We start from the raw sequence: 15,584 nt of genomic DNA on the forward strand, positions 1-15,584 counted from the left end.
TCTAATGCCGCTCACAGAGGTCCAACGAATGCTCAGGTGTTTTTTTCGTATGCTCAGATACTTCAATGCTTAGGGGGAACATTGGATATGTGTGATTAAAAACGTAAATGTAGGTTTATAACACTGGTTGTTGTAAATAAAGACTCAAAAAGTGTATATTGTGTGGGACTCCCATGCCATATATCTTAAAGCTACTTTGTTTCTGTGGGTGATTAGTTGAATTAATGACGAGTCAGTGATGATGATGATTTAGGTTATAGTCTATCAAATATATTAACAATACTATTTATTAAATAAATGTTGTATTGTGTAAATACTTCCAGTTAAGTATCCATATAAAAGAAGTACTATTATTTTGTATGTTGATTGTTAAGCGTCGGTAACACTGTTGTGAAATATTTTCAAATCTGCAATAAAAGACTGTTGTTCCGGTAATCAAGTCAGGTGCTTGTGTGTCTCATCAAACATTATAGCAACAATACTGACACCTGTAGAATACTACATATATCAAATCTTCTGAATGCCTTGATTATATTTTACTTCATTTTGCCTTTTCCAAGCTTGAAAATGCTTAATTCAGGCAAAAAATATGTAAAATTTGCTTAATTGTGCATATATTTTGACAAATAATTTAACCACAAAACAGCATGATTTATGAATATATTTTCAAAAAACTGGAGTGGCGAGGAGTGACGGTACCAGTAAAACAGGAGCGTTAGCTGGGGGTTAATACATTTGTTATTGTCATGACCTGTGCTGCCGCTCTGCTGCCGCCTCTCTGCTGTCTCTTGCAGTGCAAGCTGTACCAGCAGAGGCAGAGCCATCCCGACACAACAGTCGCTCATTAGGACTGCTGGAATACTCAAGCTAGTCGGCTGCTTCTACTCGTTGCCAGATTGTTCTCAGCTTCTCACCTGCTTGCTGTGCTCATGTTCCTTGTTACTCAGCTTTTTGGTGTATGTTCATTCTGGTCCTCATAGCTGTGAGTATTTTGATACCTGCTTTATTCCTTGGCAGTACTTGTTCGCATTTGGTGTTGCTCCTACTTGCACACCTTATCAGTTCTGTTTTAGTATCCTGCTTGGTTCCCAGCAGCACCCTTAGTTAGTTATCCTTTTTCCCCTGCTATTCGTTCCCCAGTAGTGTTTTTAGTTTCCTCTTTTGTTGTGGCTTGCCGGGTTAGTGTTTTTTGTTTGGACTTGCTCTTTGCTGTTTTTGTATTTTTACTACCTCTGAGTGAGGACACTTTTTGTAATAAGCCTTATTTTTGTCAACTATCTGTGACTCCTCTTCCTCTGCATACCGGGATCTTAGTTCATGCCTGAGCTCCCATTGTGACAGTTATTATTACATACTAAAAGCACTGAGGTAGCAATACATCTGTTATGTTTCGACTTTGAGTAAGATGTTGTCTATAGAGTGTGTGTGCCTCACCTTGTCCCAGGCGTATGTTGAACTGACAGGGATGTTGTTAGCCAGGATAGACTGAAGCCAGCACTCTGGAGACAAGTGTGACTTTCCTTTGCTGTCCTTTATTGACCCATCCCCCTGCACACATGCAAAGTGCCACTCACCCTGAGGAATGAAACATACAAAGGTATTTTCATTCATTCATTTTCTACCCCTTAGCCTGTTCAAGGTCACATGTGAGCTGGAGCCTATCCCAGTGGAGGCGGGGAACATCCTGTGCTCGTCGCCAATCAATCACAGGGCACATACAGTTGGGGAAATAATTATTTGACGACCTGCTAATTTTGTAGGTTTACTATTTACAAATACATGAACAACCAATAAATGCTATGGTAGGTTTACTTAAAAAAAAAAAACTTTTAATGAAGGTTATAAATTCATTTACAGTAAGCCCTCACCACTTGAAACTATGCGGCGTCACTCTGTTGCGGTTTTTCAAAAATATATTAAATTATGCTGTTTTGTGGTTGAATACGACCTATAAATCATTTAAAAATAAAAAAAAATGGCCTAAAGCATTTTCAAGCATAAAAATGGCTAAATGATGTATGATATGATATATAATTATACATGTAATGTATAACAAAGAACACTGGTATGTTTACTTATTAGCAAATACTCCTGTATTAGCAATCTCTTGTATCAATGTCTACAACATTGAACATGTCATAAATTCCTCTTTTACACTGACCATGGAAAGTTTCTCTAAATGTACCCAAACTGTTGTGATCCTAGACTATTTTTTGAAACGTATTGAATAAACTGCAGTGTTTGCGGTTCAACCCATTTGTTTAAGGCAGTGTCACAGTGCCCCCTATTGGACATATGCAATTATGTGCGCTTTGATTGTCAGAACTCAGATTCAATTGGAATTTCAATTTCTATTCCTGCATTTTTAAAATGATCCCTCATGTGCAATTAATTTGTATTTGATTACATGTGTACTGTTGTAGCAAATTTAGGCCTCATTTAAGCAAGAAACTGGGAAATGATGCGTGATCTTAATGGGTTTGAGTGATGAGCAAGACTAGAGTAACATATGGTTTTCAGGTAAGATAACATAAGATAATATAAACCTTATATTAGATATTTAGATATTTAGATTCCAGGTGACACGATTTATACAATTTGTGAAGTCAATTGTTTACATAAATACCTTCACCTTCAACAAAAGCTGTAGAACACCTCCACATGGGATTAGCCCCTTCTGTATAAGCTGAGAGAGATGTTTGCCATGTTCTTCAGTTCTTCCGTGTGACAGTGGATTATCTTTTACTTGAACCTTGTTGGCTTGGAGAGAATTTCTTGGTTGAGAAATTCTTTTCGTTTTCATCTTTTCAGAGAGCTTCTGTTGAGTTGTTGATGGAAAGGGACTTGGGAGCACTGTAAGGACCTTTTCATTAGTCTGGGCTGCCGTTTTCTGTCTAATTGACCCGCAGCTGCCCCTTTTTGGAATGAGTTGATTACATTTGTCTTGGGAACCCTTTTCCATCTCCATCATCTTGGAAGAGGGGGCCTGGGTCAACAGGCTTTGCTGCTCTCGCACTACTTGACTGTTTTGATGACTAGTGGTACATTTATAAATGTCAGGTAGCGTTACCAAATCCATTTGCGTCTGAAGGATGCGCACAAAGTTCCTTTGCCGCGAAGAGAGGGAAATCAGTTGAATTTTCACTCCATGTCGAAGAATGGATGAAGTCATACTTCTGTATCACAAAAAACACAAGTAATGAAACAAAGCTGTATATTGTCAGACAAAAAGAAAAATGCAGCAGGAGCAAAGACTTACTGACATTGTTTGAAAAAGCAAACCAAATGTAAGCTTCTGGCTGACATGAATGTGTGAAGATTCCATTTGGCTGTTGTATAGCATCACAAAATAAAGCACACCAACTTTGAAAACTGACTTGTATTTGCGGGCAAGCTTATCCTTCTCCAAACGTTGCTTGACAAGGACCTCAGCCAGTGCATTCTGAATATGTGTGACAGCTGAAAAGTATTTCACTGGAAGAAAACACAAAAATGAAAGTACTGTACATGATAAATGGTTGCTTCTGTTATGTATAACTCAATGGGTTAAGGCAGGGGTCTCAAACACAATTAACTTGGGGGGCCGCTGGAGGTAGAGTCTGAGTGAGGCTGGGCCGCATCAAGTATTGGGAGTAGGGCTGGGAATCTCGGGGTACCTCACGATACGACACGCGATACATGACTCACAATAACAATAATATCTTGATACAGTAATAGGGTGAATCAAATAAATCATTTCACAGTTTTTATATTTTGCTGCATTCAGCTGGGATAGGCTCCAGCTTACCCGAGACCCTAATGAAGACAAGGTATCGAAAATGGGTGGAATTTTTTTTTTTACCACATTTTTTAAGTGACTCACTCTTAGTTCAGTGTAGGCTTGTGTGCATCCTACGCGTAACATTGGCTTGTCGCAGGCTGTATTACAGTAATCTTTGAAGACAAGTCGCGGGCCACAAAATGTGACTCGGCGGGCCGCAAATGGCCCACGGGCCACCAGTTTGAGACCCCTGGGTTAAGGTGTTTTGCATATTCGATTAGATTAGATGGATATTTTATTGATCTCTAAGAGAAATTCATGAAAACATCTAAAATACATAAGTTATCAATGGTTCAATGAAACAGTAAATTGCAGATTAGATAAATGTACCGTACCTCCATCCTGTGGTTGTGACAGAGACCAAGTTGACATTTCTATTTGCTTTTTCTGCACGGCTGCCAAAATCTGCCTTACGACCACTGATTGATTCAACTGTAGGAGAGGGTTAGAATAACCTATTTAATCAGTGGAATTCATCCCCAAACAATGTAACAATCACATTAAAAAACAAGCACTTCAGTGTGTGATGACTCTCCAGTCCTCATTGTAGCCCTAAATTGAACTGAAAGTACTGTAGCTCTCACATTATTGGTTGCAGTGTCTATCTTTCTCATAGGAATATCAGCAGGTTTTATGGTTCTGTCTCCATCATCTGTTTGTCTGGGTTCTACGTTTGATGTGCCACTGAAGCTGGAATGGCATGGTGGCTGCTTGTCACAGTTAGCCTCTGTGGAAGACTCACCTGGAAAAAACATTTTGACACAGTTATTTAAGTTACAAACAGGTCCCATAATTCATATTCTAAGTCTAAACTGGCAAAATGTGGACACTCACCGCATATTCTATCAGGCTGCATTTGAGTTGTGGAGGATTTGTTGAAAGTCAAGAGAAGCTCCTTCATCTCCTTCTGCTCCGCTACGACCAGTGTACTGAGGCCTAATTTATTCCTGCTATTCGGCTCTGAGCCATGCTGGAGGAGAATGTTCACTACCTGTGGTGCATATACAGTATACAGTATTTATACACACTTCTTATGAAAACTCCATGATATTTTTAAGTGACAGAAAACACTAGTAGCTGTAAATGTGAAATGTGAGGCATGCCTCCCCTGGGGGGCGCAGGAGCACTTTGCAAGGACAACATGACGGAAAACGCAATCCAATACATTAATGAATAGAAGGCACAATGTTAAGACTTTGAAAAGCCTTGAGCTGCTACTGTGTATTATAGGGGCTAACAGTCACTTTTCTTACTAGCGAATATGAAAGTGTTTGAATGTTCACCAAAACAGATGAGCATGTTAAGACAGTTAATGTGTTGGACATGTTCAAATGTACAGTCTAATTTACTTTCAAATGATAAAATATCTCTGAACGTCTAGATGGGTGTTTAGTATATTCAATTATTTTGTCTAAATCTTTGAATCAAATGTATTGAATGTAAAAATAATACAGTAATCACTTTGCGTTTTGAATTTCACGGCTTTACTCTGTCACAGGTTTTCAAAAATATATTAATCAAAAAATCAAGCTGTTTTGTTGTTGAAAACAGTCTATTAATAAAAAAAATATGCACATTTAAGCAAATTTGCCACTTTTTTGGCATAAATGAAGCATTTTTCAAGCGTAAAAATATCTAAATTGAGTAAAATACAAATATAAGGCATTCAGAAGACTTATTGTGATGATATGTCGTATTCTGTACTGGTCACTAATTGTCAGTAATGCTAAGACTAATGCTAATGTTGGCTGAGACACACAGGCACCAGACTTGATCGCCAGAACAACCGGCTTTTATTGCAGGTTTTAATGATCTCACCACAGGAACAATAATCCCTAACACGGGCTAGCTACTGTTGGGGCCGTAAACCACACCAAGCTAAAACTCAACTCTTAACCCCGCACCGGAGCACATTTATAGCAACACATATGAGCACAAGTCTTATTTATGTCTTGTTTTCTCTTAAGTATACTATAACAGAAGTGAAAATGTGACTATAGAAGTGTAACCTTATGTTTACAAGGTTGTAAACAGGTTTTCTACGATATAGCTATGGAAACACTCCGTTTATGAAGAAGGGATCCTAGTTGGTGGAAATTCACTTAGCATGGTTGGGTCTGGAACCAATTAACGACAATATACAAGGGATTACTGTATAATTAAAATATAGACAGAATATTTTTGCCATTGTTTTTAGAAGAGTGAAAAGTCATTTTTGCCACTTAACTCAAATACAAACACTCAAATGTGCATCTGTTTGTGTTGCATGTGCTTGTGTATTAGTGTATGTTGGAGTTTTGTTGTTTGGAGGAGTGTGAAAGCTCAGCTTGTGTACATTTCTAGACCATTACCGTCCGTGTGAGCCTTTGGTCTATTTATCCTAATTTCCATTTTTTTTGTGTTTTTTTTTTTTGTTATTTTCTGTTTCTGGTTTTGAGTTTCTTATTATTCTGTTTTGTCAGTTGCCGGACACAGAAGACATTGACAATAAGCAGGCTGAGTATAGTCACTTGGTCTTTGCTGCTTTGCTGGTTCATTGCTCACATCATGCAGCCCATTGTGTGGTTAAAGGAAATGTTTAATAAGTTCTTTTATTTGCATATTGTCTGCATTGTCACGCTATGTGAACTAGCTCGTGTGACAGCTCATTTATGTTCCCATTTGATGCCTCAGTTCCGGTTTTCGTGCCCTTATTTTTTATTTACTTCTGCTCCGTCCTGTGTTCTCATGCTTTGCTTCTCTGTTTTCCCGCACCTGCTGCTAATTTTAGTTGTTCTATTTAGTTCAGGTTTGCGCGCACTAGTTTGTCGCAGCATTGTCTATGTTATTGTTTACACTATGTTGAAGCCTTCATCATTATTAAAAAATACATTTTACCTGCAATCTGGTCTCATCTCTCGCATCCTGGGGTTGCTCCCACAACGGCAACATGACAAAATAGTAATAGTAATAGAACGCTCCGACCATATAGCGACCTCGCGAAGATGACCACCACCAGGTCTTTTCTCCTGGGAGTTGCTTCTTGGGCAGAAGAGCAACTTTCAGGGAGGAGCGTGACGGCTATGGAGACACTTTGGGTCACAGCTCATCTTACGCCTTGGGGTTCCCTCCTGCCCAGGCTCTCAATGCCCCCGGAGCTTTCCTCCTCGCCACACCAGGTCAAGGTGCAACTCCCTCCTCATGCTGCCGAAGGCCCAGTCCATGAAGGTCCCTGCTCAACGTCAGCGTGACGAGCTCCTGCTGCCTTCCTCCTCCATTTCTCCGTTGCTTCCCACGCAACACTAAGAGGACGCCAGTTCTGTTCCCGCACTTTGGTACACCAAACTTCTGACTCACCCTGTGCCAGCTCCACAGGGGGAGTACTGTCACACTATGAGAGCATGACAGCATGACAGGTCATTTATGTTCCCTCTTGATGCCTTAGTTCTGGTTTTTGTGCCCTTATTTTGTATTTACTTCAGTTTCTGCTCCGGTCTGTGTTGTCATGCTTTGCTTCTCTGTTTACCCACACTTGCTGCTAATTTTACTTGTATTTAGTTCAGGTGCACGCGCCTTAGTTTTGCGTTGTTTATGTTGGAGCCTTGTTGCTGCATAGCAGCCATCTTTATTAAAAAGTACATTTTACCTGTAATCGGGTCTCCTCTTGGCATTCTGGGGTTGCCGCCACAATGTCAACATGCCAAGACGCAACATGCATCTCCTTTTACTTGGCCCTTCTGCCTGCACTCATACTGCAGTGATTATGTCACAGCAGCAGCATGCCGACTTTTACCACATGGAAGTTTTCACTTTAAGTCAGTGTAATCAAGTGCTTCGAAAAATGATTCACTTCATAGTTAAGATGAAACATTAGCATTTTTCTGTCACCTGGTCATGTCCAGATGATACAGCATTATGCAGTGAAGTGGCACGATCCTGGCTTTGTACATTGACATGGGCACCAGCGTTCAACAGCTCGTTAACCGCATTACCCTGAGCAGAGGCCTCATGGAGAGCTGTCCACCCTGATGAAGCAGATTACAATTTAAGACATTTTATTTAACAGTAGGAAATGAAAAACCTGTAAATATCAGACAAAGCAACACGTTCAAACCACCTGCAATATCTTCCACATTAACATTGGTTCCAGCTTGAGTGAGGACTTGGTCATAAGCCACATCTCTTTTGCAAGTTTTGTGAATAAGAGCATCTCCATTTCCATCTCTCTTGTGAAGCCTGTTGATATTCCCATGTTGACAGTGGTTTGCTGTGAAAATAAATGCATTTTAGAAAAATAAAATTCAGCATAAACAAAAGCAGTTGCACTTTGCATCACAAGTGGACAAACAGTAACATATTCGAGGAAGCACTCACCATTGTCTGCATTGTCCATTGCATACTCTGTCATATTTCCCAGGTCTATCCTTGAATGACGGTTTACTTGGCTTATTGCCCTCTTATTTTTCTGCTCCTTGCTATTGGTTGCTAAATTTAAACCACGTTCTTCCATTTTCCCTCTACTTTGGATGGGATTGAGGTCACACAACAGGCTTATAGAGTCGTCTGATGCTGACCCATCTGTAATACTGTCATGTTTCTCATTGTAGCCATCAGTCCTTGGAAAAAAAAGTGAAATATTTCAACTTCCTGTTTAACAATTCATATTTTTGATTACAGAGGAACCGCCGTTAGCGTACGCTTCAGTTAGCATGTTTTTGGTTTATGTCAAAAATTAACACCAAAATTTGGCCTTGGGTCATGTACATATTTCCGTCAGTGTACAACAGGGGTCGCCAACCCGTCGATCGTGACCTATAGTCAATCTTTGGTACTTTGCCGGTTGATCGTGAGAATATTTTGAAAAAAAAATGTATTATCATATCAGTGCCCTCACCTCCCAGAGAGCGATTTTCATTTCATTTTGTCCACTGAACACGCCCGTACGCCTTGCTGCTATCCAGGCAGCAACCCACGAGCCCCAGCAAGGAGCCCAGTCCCCAAAACTCGGCCGGAGGTACACTAGTACACTGGCTCCCTTCTACACCGACTTGTCCCCCCGCACTAGCAAAAAGTGAATGAAGCCAATGAGGCCGACGTCACAACCCCAACCCGGACCAAGAGCCACAAAAGTAGGGGTGGTAGATCTTGTGTAGGTTCACGGCCGAGACCAGGGCTCTTGGTCTCAGAAAGGTGGGTGACCACTGTTGTACAAGATGGCATACGTCTTGTCGTGTTATTAATACTAGGGATGTCCGATATTATCGGCCAACATCAGTATCGTTATTTTTCCCTACAGCAAAAGCCAATACAAAGCTTTCAGAGCCAAGGTCGCAATTTTGCTACACTGCTTAACTAGCTGCAATGGGAAGTTAATACTAGGCTGCTCACAAGTCTGAGAATAAGTTAAGTCTATATTTAAGAGGAGGACAACAACACTCACAACTTAACTTCGAAATCGCAGGGGGCTACCATTCCAGACACTAGTCTTACTCACTGTGTTTTTTAAAGAAAGAGCTAAAAAAAAAACATCACACAGCAACGTAATAGGTAGATAACAACAGACAAGACACTACCAACGAATAATGCAGAATAACCGACAACTATGTGAGCTCTAAACATGTAACTATTTACAACAACAGTACAGCAAAGCACGCTGGGAAGCAGGAAGCACTCCTGTCAAAACCATATAGTAGACGCCGCTTCGCTGAGCCGTATGTCAGCGTCGTGACCATATTGGATGTGGCAAGGCTGTGCTGTAAGTGAGTACAAAGAAAATGTACTTCATAAAATGTTTTTTGCCAAAGAAATTTAAGTTAATGCCTCTCGTTGAAACCTTCACGCACTCACCAATATACTTGGGAAACAGTTAGGCACAGTTAGGTTTCACTGTACTTCCTAAATTCCTTGCAGGACCCCACTACTGCTTTTTATATTAATTCAAGAGTTGCAGAAACATCAGACTTACCCAGTAGTTAAACAACTACTGTTGACAGGATTGAACATGTCCTCAGTTTCTTTCTGTACTTTCACACCTGAAAAACAGACATATTCAACTATGTTGAATATTAATTTACATATTGGTGGCTAATGTAATATAAACTCAGTTGTTCTAAGAATGTTGGATTATACAGTATATATAGTAAAGGCTTGAAATTTCTGTAAATTGTTTCAGATGTGTTCTAATCATGTCATAAACCACAAACCAACAAATTACTGTCAACATTTGTTTAATTATGAATGTACATTACATGTTTGATATCATTAAATAACCCAAAATATAACATTACCATAAATATCACAGTAAAGACACATACTGTACATTACTCAAAATAAATGGTGAAGCTTAATTCACTTCATAGTAGAACTGCATTTCAACTTTCCAACAATGTCATAGCTCCAGGATATCATGAACCTCTGTCAATGCATGACATTAAAACTGACAACAATGGTCATCTCAACCTGTATTATAATAACAATTAATTCTGTTATTTAACAGAAGTACAGCAAAACAGCATAAAACCAACTCCGCATTTGGAAACAACACGTTTTAAACCCTTTCAATGGGGAAATTAAAGGAATCATTCACTTGTACATTGCTTGGAGATAAGTTGAAGGTCTGTGTGGCTATACTGGCCCAGTCTACTGAGTCATCTGAACTATCCCCAAAATAGTCAACAGTTTGATTGCTGTCACAGCTCTCTTCTTCTGAATCACCCTGAAACAAGCTGGTATGGGTCGGTGTCGAAAACAGCTGGATTCCTGCAGGAGAAAGCTTCTTTTTCCCAGCAAAGCAGGAGGTGTTTCTGGCTTGTAAAGGGTCTACTGAGAGAGAATTAAATGAAATGCATTAGCACCAAACTACAACACTGATAAATAATACAGAAATCCCTCGTTTATTGAGGTTCATTGGACCAGACCGTGATAAGTGTTTACGTCCTTCGAAATACCTTTTTTAACATTGTTAAAGCACTCTAGACATAAATAACACCCCTTTAGACACCTGTACATTCACATTACCCAGTATGGTAGACCTAATAAGAACAAATTTGACATATGCTCATGATAAAAATGTTAAGACCAGTTGACAAATTGCAAGAAGTTCTAAGTGGGGCTTCAAAATGCAAAAAGAAGAAATGGGGGTGAGACAAAAAAATTTTTGAGTAAGCTATTTATTGCAAATAACCATAAAACTGAAATTGGCTGTTCATCAGTTGATCAAAACTTTGCGGCCATAGCTCAATAAAACCCTGAAAGGCTAGTGGGAATGTTGCTCCAGGTGGTGAAGATGGCTTCACGGAGGGGATCCACTGTCCATTTTTGTAAACTTCCCTTGCCATCCATCCCCAAATGTTCTCAATGGATTTACACCAGGGGAACCACAGATAGGTCCAAAAGAGTGAGGTTATTGCTCTGGAAGAAGTCCTTCGTCACCAGTGTAAACTACAGTGTTGTCCTGTCATTACCATATAGATGAGGGCTTTCAGTCATGAGGGATACCCCCTGCAACCAACATCTCCACAAAGCCTGCGACCGTTTGACGCCCCTGCACAACCTGAAGCTGCATTGTTCCATTTAAGGAAAAATCCCCCTCACCGAATGTGTCATGTGGAAAACATATCAGGTGCGATCTCCCGTGCCAGTAACATTAGAAGACATCAGGACTGTCAAGTTTAACTGTTTTCACATCAGAGAATAAAACGTTCTTACACCTTTCAATGTCCCATGTTTGGTGCTCTCTTACAAATTCCTAACGGGCAATTCTGTGGCGCTGAAGACGTTTTTTCTTTCACAGATGCCATCTGATGGTTGTTGGACTGCACTCGGCACCAGTAACAACCTTCAGTTAGGCCGAGGATCGTCCTGTGTTTTGACGGAGAGCCAATCGGATCCTCTGGCCGCAATTTTTTTGGCTTGGCCACTTGTTTTTGTTCCATAACCCTCAGGATCTTTGAAGAAGTTTCAAATGACTGTTACTGTGTCAACCCTCAGCAGCAATGGCGCGCTGCAAGAGGCCTTGCTTATGCAGCTCAACAATCCGACCGTGTTCGAAGAGAGAAAGCTGTTTTTCCTTTGCCATCAAGAGATCATGACAGTGTGAATACCTGACAGAAATGACATTGAATCCAAATTTTTGCCAAGATTTTGGCTTTTAAAGGCTGTGGTCTTAAACTTTTGATCAGCTGATGAACCGCCTATTTCACTTTAATGCTTGTTTGCAATAAATTGTTTACTCAACTTTTTTGTCTCACTCCCATTTCTTCTTTTTGTATTTTGAAACTACTGTATTTTGAAACTACTCAAAACCTCCTTAAGAGCAAACAGTGCAAAATGTAAATTATTCCAATTTTTCAATCGGTCTTATATTTTAATTAGGAGTTTAAATAAAACTCATGTTGCTGTAAATGTGTTCCTGTTGTAGGGGAGCTGAGTGAATGCGTCTTCTGAAAGTCTTCTATTTGTATTTCAGTTCATTTAGCAATTTTTATAATTGAAAATGCTTAATTTAAGCAAAAAATGTAAAATTAGCTTAAATATGCATATTTAACATTTATGTATGCAAATATGCATACTTAAGCACATTTTACATATTTTTACTAAATATTTTGCTAGTATTTTTATTAGGCCGCACTCAATCACGAAACAGTATGATTTATATATTTTTGAAAAACCGTGATAGAGTGAAGCCACGGAATTCAAAGCTAGAAGTGGCGAGGGATTACTGTACATAAATTTCCCTACTTGCTAATATAATTACCATTTGTCAATGTACTCTTCTGGGTCTCTTGTGAAACTGCAGTCTGATTTGACTGATATTCCTCATTTTGGACATTTTCTCCCTGACAATGAAAATTGCTCTACATGGATTAGGTTCACACGTGTTGATGGTTCATGGGCAAAGAGCACATTCGACTACAAAAACCTGTGCCTACGTTTTCAAGATGTACGTCACCATGTACTTCCAGGCCCACATCTGTGTGTGGTTCGGCGTTGGCATTCTTTGCTGCAAGAATAATAACAAGGAAAGCTTTATGTCTACAAGAAAAAAAACATCATGTACAAGACTCCTTCTGGCAATTCATCCTAATTTTGACAAAAACTGAGGAGTAGTTAACGGAATACAGTGCAGACTTACATAAACATAAAACCACATACAAAACTGTTGTGATGACCCACTCTGTCACGGTAAAAATATTGCCCATATTCTGTAAACAGGTGACCTAGGACAATAAACGCACAATTTTCATTATGCATATGATATTGTCAAGAAAGTAATGAAATATTTTTTCCTCTGTGGTAAATGTTAGGGGTGGGATATATAGCAAATTTTAGTGATCCGATACCAAATAAATACTGGACAAGTAAGCTATTGCTAAAACTGATACTAAAACGTAATTTTTACTTGAACATTTTCAAGACCAATAAATGATTTTGTGATTTTTGTCTTGAATGTACTGATCGTGATTATAATCAGCATAAAACACAGGAGAAATAATTTATTTTTTATTAAATTTACTTTAAACAATTTAACAATATAAAAATACAATTATCTGCGATAGGCCTGCGCCTTTTGCCCAAAGTCAGCTGGGATAGGCTTCAGCATACCCCGTGACACTAGTGAGGACAAGCGGCAATTTCATCAAGCCGGGGTAACTGTTTGGAAAATAGTATGGAGTTGGCCCGCATTGCTGACTTCAACAAACAAAGTGCTTGCAACAATCAGTGTAATCTAGTAATTCTGGCATGCCAAGAACAAAAGTGACCACGGTCTTGTATATTGCAAGAATTGCACAACCATTCGTACCAAGGGTGCTAAATTCAGACTAAAAGTAACATTAATTTAACTGTACACGACTACAAATGACACCACTTCTCTATTAGAGAAGTGGTGTCATTTGTTCATTGAAATTGAATTAGGTCAGCTCTCAAGCTGTGGCCCCATTGTGTTTTCTAGTCTGTACATACAAACTACAGTAGTTATTTTTAAAGCACCTTCTGAAAAAAAGTTATAGATGAACCTAAAAAATGCCTGGACTCCAAACAGGTCAAGGACGGCTTCAAATCCAAATCCATGGTTTGGACCTCAGAGACCTAACTGGCAATGGTTACAATGCAACCAAGTAAGTGTATAAATGTCTACCAATACCATACCTAACACATACAAATGATGCAGTAATACTTAAGAAGTATGCATATTCTCCCTCCACAGTTAATATAGTGAGAGCTGTTAAGCATTTATGCTTGACTGTAAAAGGGAACTACAGTTTGAAGATACTCTCAGTCTGAACCATCGTCATAAAAAAGTTTTATCATACCTCCTAATTCTTCTGCCATGTTTGTTGATCCAGTAGGCAGATTGTCTTTTGTTTTGGTTTTAGCCGCTTGGACTTGAAGAGACGGTTCTTCAGTCATACCAAATGCAGTTTCTTCCTCTTTGGGTTTAAGAGGTGGATGTGAGCCATGTTTCATAAGCAGCTCCACTATCTGCAGTCAAATAAAACCACCATCTTTAATCGCCTTTAATCACACCGCATGTCATAAATGTTAAAATCAAGTGTATTAAGTATTATTAACCCAGATACCAACTTTTTCATTGCCAAATGTGATGGCATCATCAAGTGGTGTAACTTTTTTTTGTGTTGTGATATTGACCAGAGCTCCAGCATTAAGTAGACACAAACAAGCCTCATACTGATCACGAAGAGCTGCTTCATGTAAGGCTGTCCGTCCTGGGGGCAAAGAGATAAACCTATAAAAATTATTTTTTTTTATCCATCCATATATTTTCTATGACGCTTATCCTCATTAGGATCGCGGGGCATGCTGGAGCCGATCCCAGCTGACCTCGGGCAACAGGCGGGGTACAACCTGGACTGGTCGTCAGCCAATCGCAGGGCACATATAGACAAACAACCATTCACACTATGGACAATTTAGAGTCTCCAATTAACTTAAAGGCCCCGTCACACCTTGACGATTTAGCCAGCGCATGCCCGACGTGATCATTTTGATGGCATACGTTGAACTGTCGACGTTTTTTTCAATTTTGGGCGTATACATATACATTCATAATGAGTTCAACGTATACATGACATATTAGTAACTTATATAGAACGTTTCTATAACTTATAGACAACTTATACCAACGAATGCGTAGCGTGTTGCCGGCGTTCACAACTTATGCCCAACACCAGTCTAACTTATGCAAACCGCACGGCAGTGTATGGCTGACGATGACGTGCCGTAGCCTATAAAAAGGATGCCACTTCATGACTCAAATCATAACCTCACTAGACATCGCAGTGCCAACATCACCATCATGCCGAAGAAAATTTCGAAGACCGCTGCCACGAAGTATCACGGCAGTGACGGAGGGATCCATCACCACCCACAGCCTCCCACTCTCACTCTGATGGCGATGACACGGGTTCTAACGCCTCTCAGGCATCGTCAATGGTCCCGGAAGCTCCTTCCCCAGTTGCCTCCATCTCCTCTCAGCCAATCCTTGCCAAGAAGAGAGCCAAGAAGACACAGTTTTGTCTCAAGGTATGTTGACGTATTACGACTTGTGCGTAACTTACAAATAACGTGTGTGAACGGGCGTCAACGATCGCATAACTTATTGCCCGCCTATGCGGGACGTATGAATCATACGTTGACATACGTCGAAAGGTATTGTGCATGCACAAAATTTTTGGACGACTTGGGCGTACTATGACGTATGCCGGCGTGCTTCAGCGTGCTCTTAACTTATACAAAACTTACCCATAACTTATTCGACGTACGC

At 39.8% G+C, this 15,584-nt stretch overlaps 1 protein-coding gene across 2 annotated transcripts in view; it reads right to left on the minus strand.

The window, feature by feature from the left end:
- Nucleotides 1–15,584, minus strand: part of LOC129180486 (ankyrin repeat domain-containing protein 31-like) — a 29,222-nt gene that overhangs the window by 9,035 nt on the left and 4,603 nt on the right. For both annotated transcript variants that reach the window (XM_054775010.1, XM_054775009.1), the window contains 10 exons: nucleotides 9,765–9,831; nucleotides 8,174–8,415; nucleotides 7,917–8,066; nucleotides 7,688–7,824; nucleotides 4,655–4,811; nucleotides 4,405–4,562; nucleotides 4,156–4,252; nucleotides 3,378–3,474; nucleotides 2,633–3,176; nucleotides 1,435–1,575 (listed from right to left, as the gene is read on the minus strand). In XM_054775010.1, coding sequence (XP_054630985.1) covers nucleotides 1,435–1,575; nucleotides 2,633–3,176; nucleotides 3,378–3,474; nucleotides 4,156–4,252; nucleotides 4,405–4,562; nucleotides 4,655–4,811; nucleotides 7,688–7,824; nucleotides 7,917–8,066; nucleotides 8,174–8,415; nucleotides 9,765–9,831 — 1,790 coding nt within the window. The remainder of the gene's footprint in view (nucleotides 1–1,434; nucleotides 1,576–2,632; nucleotides 3,177–3,377; nucleotides 3,475–4,155; nucleotides 4,253–4,404; nucleotides 4,563–4,654; nucleotides 4,812–7,687; nucleotides 7,825–7,916; nucleotides 8,067–8,173; nucleotides 8,416–9,764; nucleotides 9,832–15,584) is intronic.

Source organism: Dunckerocampus dactyliophorus, chromosome 4 (assembly GCF_027744805.1).
Source record: "Dunckerocampus dactyliophorus isolate RoL2022-P2 chromosome 4, RoL_Ddac_1.1, whole genome shotgun sequence".
NCBI lineage: Eukaryota > Metazoa > Chordata > Actinopteri > Syngnathiformes > Syngnathidae > Dunckerocampus > Dunckerocampus dactyliophorus.